The sequence below is a fragment of the Elephas maximus genome, chromosome 21 (assembly GCF_024166365.1).
Source record: "Elephas maximus indicus isolate mEleMax1 chromosome 21, mEleMax1 primary haplotype, whole genome shotgun sequence".
Classification (NCBI taxonomy): Eukaryota; Metazoa; Chordata; class Mammalia; order Proboscidea; family Elephantidae; genus Elephas; species Elephas maximus.
This window is the reverse complement of record NC_064839.1, coordinates 42,175,792-42,191,358: the sequence shown is the minus strand read 5'-3', so window position 1 is coordinate 42,191,358 and position 15,567 is coordinate 42,175,792. Positions and strand designations below refer to the sequence as shown.

The 15,567-nt window shown below is 39.0% G+C and overlaps 1 protein-coding gene across 6 annotated transcripts in view; it reads right to left on the bottom strand.

The window, feature by feature from the left end:
* The window catches only part of CNTNAP4 (contactin associated protein family member 4), a 385,387-nt gene that overhangs the window by 29,637 nt on the left and 340,183 nt on the right, over positions 1-15,567 (bottom strand). For 5 of the 6 annotated variants that reach the window (XM_049864933.1, XM_049864936.1, XM_049864937.1 and 2 more), the window contains one exon: positions 10,778-11,017. The exons of the other annotated variant lie outside the window; for it this stretch is intronic. In XM_049864933.1, coding sequence (XP_049720890.1) covers positions 10,778-11,017 — 240 coding nt within the window. The remainder of the gene's footprint in view (positions 1-10,777; positions 11,018-15,567) is intronic. 6 annotated transcript variants of the gene reach the window in all.

The following is a 15,567-nucleotide window of genomic DNA, read 5'->3' as shown; positions in this document are numbered from 1 at the left end:
AAACACAAGTTTAGAGAATTTGCAAAAACCAAACCAAAGCTACAAGAAATACTAAACGATATTGTTTGGTCAGAGAACCAATAATATCAGATATCAGCACAACACAAGGTCACAAAACAGAACGTCCTGATATCAACTCAAACAGGGAAATCACAAAAACAAACAAATTAAGATTAATTAAAAAAAGAAAATACACATAACAGGGAATCATGGAAGTCAATAGGTAAAAGATCACAATAATCAAAAAGAGGGACTAAATACAGGAGGCATTGAACTGCCATATGGAGAGTGATACAAGGCAATATAGAACAATACAAGTTAGGTTTTTACTTAGAAAAATAGGGGTAAATAATAAGGTAACCACAAAAAGGTATAACAACCCTATAACTCAAGATAAAAACCAAGAAAAACGTAACGACTCAACTAACATAAAGTCAAACACTATGAAAATGAGGATCTCACAATTTACTAAGAAAAACGCCTCAGCACAAAAAAGTATGTGGAAAAATGAAATTGTCAACAACACACATAAAAAGGCATCAAAATGACAGCACTAAAAACTTATTTATCTATAATTACCCTGAATGTAAATAGACTAAATGCACCAATAAAAAGACAGAGAGTCACAGACTGGATAAAGAAACACGATCCATCTATATGCTGCCTACAAGAGACACACCTTAGACTTAGAGACACAAACAAACTAAAACTCAAAGGATGGAAAAAAGTATATCAAGCAAACAATAAGCAAAAAAGAAGAGGAGTAGCAATATTAATTTCTGACAAAATAGACTTTAGACTTAAATCCACCACAAAGGATAAAGAAGGACACTACATAACGATAAAAGGGACAATTGATCAGGAAGACATAACCATATTAAATATTTATGCACCCAATGACAGGGCTGCAAGATACATAAATCAAATTTTAACAGAATTGAAAAGTGAGATAGATACCTCCACAATTATAGTAGGAGACTTCAACACACCACTTTCGGAGAAGGACAGTCCTGTAATCTAGTAAGAAGCTCAATAGAGACACGGAAGATCTAATTACAACAATCAACCAACTTGACCTCATTGACTTTTACAGAAGTCTCCACCCAACTGCTGCAAAATATACTTTTTTTCTAGCGCACATGGAACATTCTCTAGAATAGACCACATATTAGGTCATAAAACAAACCTTTGCAGAGTCCAAAACATCGAAATATTACAAAGCATCTTCTCAGACCACAAGGCAATAAAACTAGAGATCAATAACAGAAAAACTAGGGAAAAGAAATCAAATACTTGGAAAATGAACAATACCCTCCTGAAAAAAGACTGGGTTATAGAAGACATCAAGGAGGGAATAAGGAAATTCATAGAAAGCAACGAGAATGAAAATACTTCCTATCAAAACCTCTGGGACACAGCAAAAGCAGTGCTCAGAGGCCAATTTATATCGATAAATGCACACATACAAAAAGAAGAAAGAGCCAAAATCAGAGAACTGTCCCGACAACTTGAACAAATAGAAACTGAGCAACAAAAGAATCCATCAGGCACCAGAAGAAAACAAATAATAAAAATTAGAGCTGAACTAAATGAATTAGAGAACAGAAAAACAATGGAAAGAATTAACAAAGCCAAAAGCTGGTTCTTTGAAAAAATTAGCAAAATTGATAAACCATTGGCTAGACTGACTAAAGAAATACAGGAAAGGAAACAAATAACCCGAATAAGAAACGAGAAGGACCACATCACAACAGAACCAAATGAAATTAAAAGAATCATTTCAGATTATCATGAAAAATTGTACTCTAACTAATTTGAAAACCTAGAAAAAATAGATGAATTCCTGGAAAAACACTACCTACCTAAACTAACACATTCAGAAGTAGAACAACTAAATAGAACCATAACAAAAAAAGAGATTGAAACGGTAATCAAAAAACTCCCAACAAAAAAAAAAGCCCTGGCCCGGACGGCTTCACTGCAGAGTTCTACCAAACTCTCAGAGAAGAGTTAACACCACTACTTCTGAAGGTATTCCAAAGCATAGAAAATGACGGAATACTACCCAACTCATTCTATGAAGCCACCATCTCCCTGATACCAAAACCAGGTAAAGACATTACAAAAAAAGAAAATTATAGACCTATATCCCTCATGAACATTGATGCAAAAATCCTCAACAAAATTCTAGCCAATAGAATTCAACAACACATCAAAAAAATAATTCACCCTGATCAAGTGGGATTTATACCAGGTATGCAAGGCTGGTTTAATATCAGAAAAACCATTAATGTAATCCACCACATAAATAAAACAAAAGACAAAAACCACATGATCTTATCAATTGATGCAGAAAAGGCATTTGACAAAGTCCAACACCCATTTATGATAAAAACTCTTACCAAAATAGGAATTGAAGGAAAATTCCTCAACATAATAAAGGGCATCTATGCAAAGCCAACAGCCAATATCACTCTAAATGGAGAGAACCTGAAAGCATTTCCCTTGAGAACGGGAACCAGACAAGGATGCCCTTTATCACCGCTCTTATTCAACATCGTGTTGGAAGTCTTAGCCAGGGCAATTAGGCTAGACAAAGAAATAAAAGGTATCCGGATTGGCAAGGAAGAAGTAAAGTTATCACTATTTGCAGATGACATGATTATATACACAGAAAACCCTAAGGAATCCTCCAGAAAACTACTGAAACTAATAGAAGAGTTTGGCAGAGTCTCAGGTTATAAAATAAACATACAAAAATCACTTGGATTCCTCTACATCAACAAAAAGAACACCGAAGAGGAAATCACCAAATCAATACCATTCACAGTAGCCCCCAAGAAGATAAGATACTTAGGAATAAATCTTACCAAGGATGTAAAAGACCTATACAAAGAAAACTACAAAGCTCTACTACAAGAAATTCAAAAGGACATACTTAAGTGGAAAAACATACCCTGCTCATGGATAGGAAGACTTAACATAGTAAAAATGTCTATTCTACCAAAAGCCATCTATACATTTAACGCACTTCCGATCCAAATTCCAATGTCATATTTTAAGGGGATAGAGAAACAAATCACCAATTTCATATGGAAGGGAAAGAAGCCCCGGATAAGCAAAGCACTACTGAAAAAGAAGAAGAAAGTGGGAGGCCTCACTTTACCTGACTTCAAAACCTATTATACAGCCACAGTAGTCAAAACAGCCTGGTACTGGTACAACAACAGGCACATAGACCAATGGAACAGAATTGAGAACCCAGACATAGATCCATCCACGTATGAGCAGCTGATATTTGACAAAGGACCAGTGTCAATTAATTGGGGAAAAGATAGACTTTTTAACAAATGGTGCTGGCATAACTGGATATCCATTTGCAAAAAAATGAAACAGGACCCATACCTCACACCATGCACAAAAACTAACTCCAAGTGGATCAAAGACCTAAACATAAAGACTAAAACGATAAACATCATGGAAGAAAAAATTGGGACAACCCTAGGAGCCCTAATACAAGGTATAAACAGAATACAAAACATTACCAAAAATGATGAAGAGAAACCCGATAACTGGGAGCTCCTAAAAATCAAACACCTATGCTCATCTAAAGACTTCTCCAAAAGAGTAAAAAGACCACCTACAGATTGGGAAAGAATTTTCAGCTATGACATCTCAGACCAGCGCCTGATCTCTAAAAGCTACATAATTCTGTCAAAACTCAACCACAAAAAGACAAACAACCCAATCAAGAAGTGGGCAAAGGATATGAACACACATTTCACTAAAGAAGATATTCAGGCAGCCAACAGATACATGAGAAAATGCTCTCGATCATTAGCCATTAGAGAAATGCAAATTAAAACTACGATGAGATTTCATCTCACACCAGCAAGGCTGGCATTAATCCAAAAAACACAAAATAATAATTGTTGGAGAGGCTGCGGAGAGATTGGAACTCTCATACATTGCTGGTGGGAATGTAAAATGGTACAACCACTTTGGAAATCTATCTGGCATTATCTTAAACAGTTAGAAATAGAACTACCATACAACCCAGAAATCCCACTCCTCAGAATACACCCTAGAGATACAAGAGCCTTCATACAAACAGATATATGCACACCCATGTTTATTGCAGCTCTGTTTACAATAGCAAAAAGTTGGAAGCAACCAAGGTGTCCATCAACAGATGAATGGTTAAATAAATTGTGGTACGTTCACACAATGGAATACTACGCATCGATAAAGAACAGTGACGAATCTCTGAAACATTTCATAACATGGAGGAACCTGGAAGGCATTATGCTGAGCGAAATTAGTCAGAGGCAAAGGACAAATATTGTATAAGACCGCTATTATAAGATCTTGAGAAATAGTAAACCTGAGAAGAACACATACTTTTGTGGTTACGAGGGGGGGAGGGAGGGAGGGTGGGAGAGGGTTTTTTATTGATTAATCAGTAGATAAGAACTGCTTTAGGTGAAGGGAAAGACAACACTCAATACATGGAAGGTCAGCTCAGTTGGACTGGACCAAAAGCAGAGAAGTTTCTGGGATAAAATGAATGCTTCAAAGGTCAGCGGAGCAAGCGCAGGGGTCTGGGGAACATCGTTTGCGGGGACTTCTAAGTCAACTGGCAAAATAATTCTATTATGAAATCATTCTGCATCCCACTTTGAAATGTGGCGTCTGGGGTCTTAAATGCTAACAAGCGGCCATCTAAGATGCATCAATTGGTCTCAACCCACCTGGAGCAAAGGAAAATGAAGAACACCAAGGCCACATGACAACTAAGAGCCCAAGAGACAGAAAGGGCCACATGAACCAGAGACCTACATCATCCTGAGACCAGAAGAACTAGTTGGTGCCCGGCCACAATCGATGACTGCCCTGACAGGGAGCACAGCAGAGGACCCCTGAGGGAGCAGGAGATCAGTGGGATACAGACCCCAAATTCTCATAAAAAGACCAAACTTAATGGTCTGACTGAGACTAGACGAATCCCGGTGGCCATGCTCCCCAGACCTTCTGTTGGCACAGGACAGGAACCATCCCCGAAGACAACTCATCAGACATGAAAGGGACTGGTCAGCGGGTGGGAGAGAGACGCTGATGAAAAGTGAGCTAATTATATCAGGTGGACACTGGAGATTGTGTTGGCAACTCTTGTCTGGAGGGGGGATGGGAGGATAGAGAGAGAGGGAAGCCGGCAAAATTGTCAAGAAAGGAGAGACTGAAAGGGCTGACTCAAGAGGGGGAGAGCAAGTGGGAGTAGGGAGTGAGATGTATGTAAACTTATATGTGACAGACTGATTGGATTTGTAAACGTTCACTTGAAGCTTAATAAAAGTTATTTAAAAAAAATGAAAAAAAAAAGAAATGGAACACATAAATATTGATATCCTAGGCATTACTGAGCTGAAATGGACCGATACTGGCTATTCTCGATCAATCATATTGTCTGTTACTCTGGGGATGACAACTTGAAGAGGAATGGCATTGCATTCATCGCCAAAAAGAACATTTCAAGATCTATCCTGAAGTACAACGCTGTCAGTGATAGGATAATATTCATATGCCTACAAGGAAGACCAGTTAATACAACTATTATTCAAATTTACGCACCAACCACTAAGACCAAAGATGAAGAAATTGAAGATTTTTACCAACTTCTGGAGTCTGAAATTGATAGAACATGTAATCAGGATGCATTGATAATTACTGGTGACTCAAATGCAAAAGTTGGAAAAAAAGAAGAAGGATTGGTAGTTTGAAAATATGGCCTTGGTGATAGAAAAAAATGCTGGAGATTGCATGATTAAATTTTGCAAGACCAATGGCTTCTTCATTGCAAATACCTTTTTTCACCAACATAAACAGTGACTATACATGTGGAACTCGCCGGATGAAATACACAGGAATCAAATTGACTACATCTGTGGAAAGAGATGATGGAAAAGCTCAATATCATCAGTCAGAACAAGACCAGGGCCCGACTATAGAACAGACCATCAATTGCTCATATGCGAGTTCAAGTTGAAGCTGAAGAAAACTAGAACAAGTTCACGAGAACCAAAGTACAACCCTGAGTATATCCCACCTGAATTTAGAGACCATCTCAAAAATAGGTTTGACTCATTAAACACTAATGACTGAAGACCAGATGAGTTGTGGAATGACATCAAGGACATTACACATGAAGAAAGCAAGAGGTCATTAAAAAGACAGGACCAAAGGAAAAGACCAAGATGGATGTCAGAAGAGACTCTGAGACATGCTCTTGAATGCTGAGTAGTAAAGCAAATGGAAGAAATGATGAAGTAAAAGAGCTGAACAGAAGATTTCAAAGAGCAGCTTGAGAAGACAAAGTAAAGTATTATTATGAAATGTGCAAAGACTTGGAGTTAGAAAACCAAAAGGGAAGAAAATTTTCGGCATTTCTCAAACTGAAAGAACTGAGGAAAAAATTCAAGCAATGAGTTGCAATATTGAAGGATTCTACAGGGAAAATATTAAAGGACACAAGAAGCATCAAAAGAAGATGGAAGGAATACACAGAGTCACTGTACCAAAAAGAACTGGTCAACGTTCAACCATTTCAGGAGGTAGCAGATGATCAGGAACCCATGGTAATGAAGGAAGAGATCCAAGCTGCACTGAAGACACTGGCAAAAAAAACAAGCCTCCAGGAATTGACGAAATACCAACTGAGAAGTTTCAACAAACGGATGGAGCTCTGGAAGTCCCCACTTGTCTATGCCAAGAAATTTGGAAGACAGTTATCTGGCCACCTGACTGGAAGAGATCCATACTTACACCTATTCCAAAAAAAGGTGATTCAACAGAATGTGGAAATTATCAAACAATATCATTAATACCACACACAAGTAAAATTTCCCTGAACATAATTCAAAACTGGTTACAGCAGTACATTAACAGGGAACTGCCAGAAATTCAATCTGGATTTAGAGGAGGATGTGGAACCAGGGTATCATTGCTGATGTCAGATGGATCCTGGCTGAAAGCAGAGAATACCACAAAGATGTTTATCGTGTTGTATTGACTATGCAAAGGCATGTGACTGTGTGGATCCTAACAAATTATGGATAACATTGTAAAGAATGGGAATTCCAGAATGCTTAATTGTGCTCGCAAGGAACTTGTACTTAAACCAATAGGCAGTCATTTCAACAGAACAAGGGGACACTGCATGGTTTAAAGTCTGGAAAGGTATGTGTCAGGGTTGTATCCTTCCATCGTATTTATTTAATCTGTAAGCTAAGCAAATAATCTGAGAAGCTGTACTATATGAAGGGGAAGGGGCGTCAGGACTGGAGGAAGAGTCGTTAACAACCTGCATTATGCAGATGGCACAACCTTGTTTGCTGAAAGCTAAGAGGACTTGAAGCACTTACTGATGAAGATCAAAGACCACAGCCTTCAGTATGGATTACAACTGAAAGTAAACAAAAATCCTCACGGCTGGACCAATGAGCAACATCATGATAAACTGAGAAAAGATTGAAGTTGTCAAGGATTTCATTTTACTTGGATCCACAATCAACACCCATGGCAGGAGCAGTCAAGAAATCAAAGGACACATTGCTTTGGGCAAATCTGCTGCAAAAGACGTCTTTAAAGTGTTAAAAAGCAAAGATGTTACCTTGAAGAGTAAGGTGCACTCGACCCAAGCCATGTTGTTTTCAATCGCCTCATATGCATGGGAAAGCTGGACAATAAATAAGGAAGATAGAAGAAGAACTGACACTTTTGAATTATGGTGTTAGTGAAGAATTTTGAGTACACAATGGACTGTCAGAAGAACGAACAAATCTGTCGTGGAAGAAGTACAGCCAACGCTAATTAGATAGTAGATAAGAACTACTTTAAGTGACAGGAAAGATAACATACAATACAGGCAAGGTCAGCACAACTGGTCTAAACAAAAAGCAAAGAACTTTCCAGAATAAACTGAAAGCTTTGAAGGCCAGCGTAGCAGGGGCAGGGGTTTGGGGACCATGGTTTCAGGGGACATCTAATCTAAGTCAACTGGCATAATAAAATCTATTAAGAAAACATTCTGCATCCCACCTGGGAGAGAGGCACCTGGGGTCTTAAATGCTAGGAAGCAGCCATCTAAGATGCATCAGTTGGTCTCAACCCACCTGGATCAAAGGAGAATGAAGAACACCAAGGATACAAGGTAATTACGAGCCCAAGAGACAGAAAGGGACACATAAACCAGAGACTACATCAGCCTGAGACCAGAACTAGATGGTGCCCAGCTACAACCAATGACTGCCCGGACAGGGAACACAACAGAGAACCCCTGAGGGAGCAGGAGAGCAGTGGGATGCAGACCCCCAATTCTCATAAAAAGACCAGACTTAATGGTCTGACTGAGACTAGAAGGACGCCAGTGGTCATGGCCCCCAGACCTTCTGTTGGCCCAGGACAGGGACCATTCCCAAAGCCAACTCTTCTGACAGGGATTGGACTGGACAATGGGTTGGAGAGGGATGCTGGTGATGAGTGATCTTCTTGGATCAGGTGGACACTTGAGACTATGTTGGCACCTCCTCCCTGGAGGGGAGGTGAGAGGGTAGAGGGTGTTAGAAGCTGGTGAAATGGACACGAAAAGAGAGAGTGGAGGGAGGAAGTGGGCTGTCTCATTGTGGGGAGAGCAATTGGAACTATGTAGCAAGGTGTATATAAGTTTTTGTGTGAGAGACTGACTTGATTTGTAAACTTTCACTTAAAGCAGAATAAAAAAAAAAAAAAAAGTACAGCCAAAATGCTCTTTAGAAGCAGGGATAGCAAGGCATCATCTCACATACTTCAGGCATGTTGTCATGAGGAATCAGTCTTTGGAGAAGGACATCACGCTTTGTAAAGCAGAGGGTGGGCGAAAAAGAGAAAACCCCTCAATGAGACAGTCTGGCAGAGTGGCTGCAACAATGGGCTCAAGCATACCAATGATTGTGAGAATGACACAGGACCAGGCAGTGTTTCATTCTGACTCACTATGAGTCAGAGCTGACTCAACGGCACCTAACAACAACAACACAATACATAATTTTTGTATCCTGTTAACGGATGGAGAGTAACATCCCTGTTTGCACTTAATGGACCAGAAATCAGATCCAAAAGGTGAAAACTTATTCTTATGAACAGCTGGTCACAACTGAATTTTTAATTTAAATGTGAAAAGTCTCACAGAATGGTACCAGCAGCATGTGATTAATTTTCACAGGTTGACTTTAAATGATAACTTACTCCTGATAAAAAGCAAAGGACTTGAAAAGTGTATTTCTGACAATTTTTCTTTAACTAATCCCAAGGACTTTGAAAATCAGGAGTTGCTTCAATATGGAGTCAGTTTTTGGCAGTCTCTTTCGGAAAAACGTTCAAGAGCCCAGAGACACTTAAATGAAGTAATTAAAGCTGAATTGGATACAGCCTTCTATAAACCAAAAAAACCAAACCCAGTGCCAGTCGAGTCGATTCCGACTCATAGCGACCCTCTAGGACAGATTAGAACTGCCCCCATAGAGTTTCCAAGGAGTGCCTGGCAGATTTGAACTGCCAACCCTTTGGTTAGCAGCCGTAACCACTATACCACCAGGGTGTCCAAAGAGGAACCATAAAAGTATAGCAAATGTTGGCATACTCAGAGAAGTCAGTCCAGAACACTTAATACTACATTCAGTTCCCTCTCTCTTCCATGACACAGCTCAGTGAACAAGACGAGTAAAAACCAGTTGCCATCAAGTTAATTCTGACTCATGGTGGCCCACGTGTACCAGAGTAGACTTGTGCTCCACAGGATTTTTAATGGCTGATTTTCCAGAAGTGGATTGCCAGGCTTTCTTCCTTGGTACCTCTGGGTGGACTTGAACCTCCAACCTTTCAGTTAGCAGCTGAGCATGTTACCATTTGCACTACCCAGTGACTCCTCAGTGAGCAAGACAGACTGAAAAATATTCTACTACTTTGCCACCAGAGAGTCTGTAGACCATAGAGCAAAATGGCTGAGGGGCTGTTTTATAAAACATCACTATTTATTGGAAAAGTTATTTACACTCTTTGCCAAAATAGTTGACTGGTCAAAAAATAAAATAAAGTTAAAAAAAAAACCTAAAATGCTTTCTAAATGTCCTTGAATTGCTGAACATTATCATCAAAAATAATAATTTATTTAATGATTTTAAAGTAGGGTACTGCCCCATGTCAATATGTTGACAACCATATTATTTAAAAGCATCAACATTAGATAGAAAAAAGGAGACTGGATATATAACACTTTAAGATACCTGTAGACAACTATTAGAGGATTTATCAGCTATGAGAAACAAAACAAAATAAACGGTTGCCAAGGAGTTGATTCTGATTGCTAGCAACCCCAGCTGTGTCAGAGTAGAACTCTGCTCCATAGGTTTCTCAATGGCTAATTTTTCAGAAGTAGATCACCAAGACTTTCTTCTAAGGTGCCTTTGGGTGGACTCAAACTGCCAACCTTTCTTCACTTAGCAGCTGAGCATGTTAGCCATTTGTACAACCCAGGGACTCCTTAACAGCAGCAGCCCCTAGTTTTTTAAGAATTGAGCCAAATATCTAACTAATGAAATACGATTGGCATTAATAGATATTTTGCAGAAGATATTCAGCAAGAGAAATATTTTTGTTTCAGACAGCTACACAGAAAAAATAAACACCAGATGTTTTATTCATACCGGCTAAGATTTCTTGTTAAGATATTCTGTGCCACACTTACCATTCGAGCAGAATGGCCCTGAGTATGCAGAGAAGGTGCAGTCACAGGAGAACCCACTGGGCTTCTCTCTGCATTTCCCTCCATTGCGACACAACTTTCCGTAGCTGCCACAATGTCCTCTACAGCCTGGCTCCACGCCCGGAGTCACCTTGGCTCTTTCTTCCAGATCCAGGGCAAGCCCATTCAACTGCAGAGACCGGATACACCCCAGAAAGCCTCTCTGTCTGGTGGCTGTCCCACCTAAAAGGGAAATACTGCAAATGGTAACGTGTTCCTGGGTGTTTTATTCAGAATTTAAAGACCCAACAAAATTGGGGCCTTACAGAGGATGGCAAAAATTGTGGTTTGTCAAAAATTTCATGAGCAAATGTAATTTTGGGAACACAAATATTAAAGACTTAAAAAAAAAATAAAACTAGTAATTCAAATATTTTTTAGAAGGCTGAATTGCTTAAATATTTGATTTCTAAAAAAGATTTATCAAACTTTTAAATTGGGAAGGTTTTTATATTAGTCTATTTTAAAGAACAAAATAAAGACCATAACTTACTTTCATTCAAACTAACAGTGACATGTGCTGGTATTGTTTTATAGAAATCAACTATTTTTTGTAATTGTAAGTAAGCATGTATTTGTGGATAAGGACGGTTTGTCCTTCATACTGAAACCTAATCCTGCTGCTGATACAGTTTTAATTTACTGGGAATTATAAAGGAACTCCTGAGTTCTTCTAACTTGACTGTAATTCATTATGACCTTCCTGTGGTTATCCAGCCATCAAAAAGATAGTAATTGAGCATCGAATGATTTGCTGTTCTCTTTTTTCTAAAGATTGGTCCAGTGTCCATTTTTTTTTTTTTTTTCAAAGATTCTCAACAAAATGTTTGTAAAAGAAATTGATGAAGAAACAAAGAAAGGGATGATGGAAGGAGTGAAATCAAGCTGTAAGTTCTTATCCAAGGTCTGACTTGTTTTTCCTACTCCCACACTGGTGTAAAAATGTACTTAATAATACATAACAATATGTATTTATCAAGTCTCCTTTAAAGAGGTTTGCAATGTTTGGGTGGAATCAGACCCTGTTATACTAAGGCAGAGGTTCTCAAGCTCTAAGGAATTTATGCATCACGTGGAGAACTCCTTAAAAATGTACACTCAGGAACTCACCCAAAGAAATACTGATTCTGTGGCCTGGAAACAGAATTTTGAATCTGAAGGTTCAACAAGCCTCCTGGGTGATTCTTACTTAAACGAACACTTGCCCACTGTTTTAGAAGCAGGATCCTAACAGGAATGAAAGCTCTTGATGGACTTTCACTTAACCTTGTGTCCGGGAATTCCACAAATTAATTCTCAGAACTTGAAGTAGGAAAATCATGCTCCCTCTGAATAATCTGGGCACCTCTACCAGGAGGTGGTTAGAGGGTCCTGGGACCTGTAAAAAGAAGCTTCACCTTTGAACAGGTGATGCCATCTCTCACTGCCAGCATATTGTTACCTGCTGTATATGTACATATTCACTCCTCCTAGAACACATCACATGAGCCCTGGTGGCGCAATGGTTAAGCAGTTAGCTGCTAATTGAAACGTTAAGGTTTCAAACACGCCCAGCAGTTCTTCGGAAGAAAGACCTAGAGATCTGCTTCCATACAGATTACAGCCAAGAAAACCCTATGGGGCAGTTCTGCTCCGTAAAATGCAGTCACTATGAAGGATCTATGGCACCAGCAACTATAGAATACCTCCACTCCCTCCCCTCCCACCACATTTAGCTAGCTCCTAATCTACCCTTAATTTCTTAGGCTGTCCTTATCCTCAGATATTAAACAGCTTTTGGTTTTTGATATTTTTCTTAGGCTGGGTTCTCTAGAGAAGCAAAACCAGTAAAGCATATAAATATATACAGAGAGAAATTTATATCAAGAAAACAGCTGACGTGATTGTAGAGGTGGGAATGTCCCAAGTCCATGGATAAGGATAGAGGTTTCTCCGGATTCATGTCGCCACAGGGACTAGTGAACCCAAAATCGGCAGGTCAGAGAGCAGAGATCTTGCTCACAGGCTGTGAAGATCAACGAATCCCAAGATGGGCAGGTAAGCTGATAGCTCAAGTCCCAAGAATCAGAGGTCAGACGAACAGGAGGCAGCTGCAGGATTCAGAGCAAGCAAAAAGCTAGAACATCTGCTTATGTTTGGATGTAGGCCACATGCCCAAGGAAACTCCCTTTCAACTGACAGGAGACTCACAGCAGATCCCATCATGGGAGTGATCACATATAAACACTGAGAATTATGGCCCAGTCAAGTTGACACACAATCTTAACCATGACAGTATTTCAAGGCCAATTTTCTGGAAAGACCCTAAATAAATAGGACTTTGCCACTGTATGCCATGTTTTACATTTTACTATATTTACTTCTTATATCATCAGTGTCCCTCCACTAGAACACACATTGGGCAAGAGCTGTTTCAATCACTGCTGTATCCCCACCACATAGACAATGCCTGACATATAAGAGCTGTTAAATAATAATTCGTTAATTAAACTGGTTTATACCATGGGAGTGGGAGATGGTGGTTTGGTGCTTCAAGGGTTGAAGAGAAAAACACCGTATGTCCCACAGGGGTGTTTGGGACCCCGAGGCTGAGAATGAGGACAAAATTCAATGACTATTTCTGAATAAATTAATTATATTTTTCTGGATAATTAAATACCATGAAGAGAAAACTAAAAGAATTCCTGAGAATTTTAGACTCATGGAAACTAATACTATTTAAAATTTATTCATAGACATAATGTTCTCCATTCAAAATGCTGCATTTAAGTTACTGTATTCAAATGGCTTAAGTTAAAAGAATTTGTGCCTCTTCAATGAAGAACACAAAGGTCTTGAACTTGGGAGTCTGATTTTCTATTTATAATCTGAGATGTACTGAGGTGTAGAGCCAGGCATATTCCAATTCCAGTTTATGAGAGGGTAGCAGGGAGGACAGCCGATTCCATTCCAGGATTTCAGAATAAGACAGTCTTCTTGCTCAGCTTCCTCCTACATTTACTAGGTATCCTTTGATCTTCTCTCCTTCTGGTTCTCAGGACCCCTCTCATTTTTCTTCTAAGTCAAAGCTGTTACTCACCTCAGCTTCTAGCTTCCCTACTCTCCCACTTCCCAAACTCAACTCAATGGGAGAGTGCTGGGGCTCAGTTAGGTGTTCAGCCAAGATTCCTTTGGCAGCCTTGTTGGAGTTTTCTTTCCCGGGTAAGGCAGCCCGCAGCCTCGGTTTTAGCTTTGGCCCAGGAACACACTGGAAGAGGGCCAGGGGCTGTGAAGTCCAGATGAGAGGTGTGTTCTTGGTGTATATCATTCACTTTGTGCTATAGAACTTCAAACCTTAAATCACAATTTGTTATGCATTAGTTACTCTGCAACATCCAACATCACTCTGGGTTAGGGAGTTATCTGATTCTGCAAATGACATCACAATCACTAAATAACTAGGGGTCCAACAACTGAATATATCCATTTTCATCTGATTCAAGTTGTTTTTACTTGTTTGTTTTGAATGATGAAGGACTAGAGATATAGGAAGTTCAGAGACTAGCCCAATGATTCAGCTGAGGAAGTATCAGGATATACCAAAACCAAACCCATTGCTGTCAAGTTGATTTCGACTCACAGTGACCCTATAGCATGGAGTAGAACCTCCCCATAGGGTTTCCTAGAATATAATTTTTATGAAAGCAAAATGTCACATCTTTCTCCCGTGGAACAGCTGATGGGTTCAAACTAGCAACATTTCAGTTAGCAGCCAAGTGCTTAACCACAGTGCCACCAGGGCTCCTTTGAGGATAAACACATCTAATAAAAGGAAGAGGTATGATTAGAACCACAACTAGTGTTTTCCAAGGAAGTCCCTTTTCTCTCCACTGTATTTCTTTACCAAACCAAAATATGGTCAAAGAAGAAAACCATTCCATTTTCTTCTTTACCTCTGGTCATACTTGATTTGACTGCCATTACAACTCTCCAAGCTTTAATGAGCAGTTCTTTGCTGGGTACCGTGTTCGGTTCTGAAGGTACAAAATCTTATGCAATCAATCTTGCTCTCAAAGAGCTCACAGTCTAGTGATGGATTTTTCCAGAAAATCGCATGATTACCACGTGGTACTAATGGTAGAAACAGACACAAGGTAGAGAAGGAGGTCAGAGAATGGGGTTATTAATGAGAAAAATATATGGACATGTGTGTTAAATATATGCTTAAATAGTTTGTATTAGTGAAAAGAAAAAAATTAACATCCAGCTTTATAAATAATACCTCTTAGCTCTCTACTTTTAAGGAGTTAATGTTCATCTCATCAATAATTTTAATTACATTTTAAAATTATCAGGAAACACAAAGTCTAATCAAACAAAGAGTCGTGTCGTATATGTATTGAGGATTTCCAGTTTACCATCAGGTTTCAAGTTAAAGATATATAACTATTCTGTAAAATGTGGCTAATGTAAATAGGATTGGACCTGAGAGCTTAATTAAAGATTTCAATGTCTTTTCAGGGTTAGAGTATGTCGAATTAAAATGAGTTACAGTTTGATTAATTGATTCTGGATAGTTCTGTTTAGAACTGTCTTCCAATTAATTTTCTATCAATTAACCTGCCACATTATATCAGATACAGTGAATTCCAGGACTTTAAAAACACTGAGTCTCTTGTGAAATAAATGCCTAACTTTTCTGTGTAACTGAATATAGCTGAGTCTTTCCACTTACGTAACACTACAGGGCTATT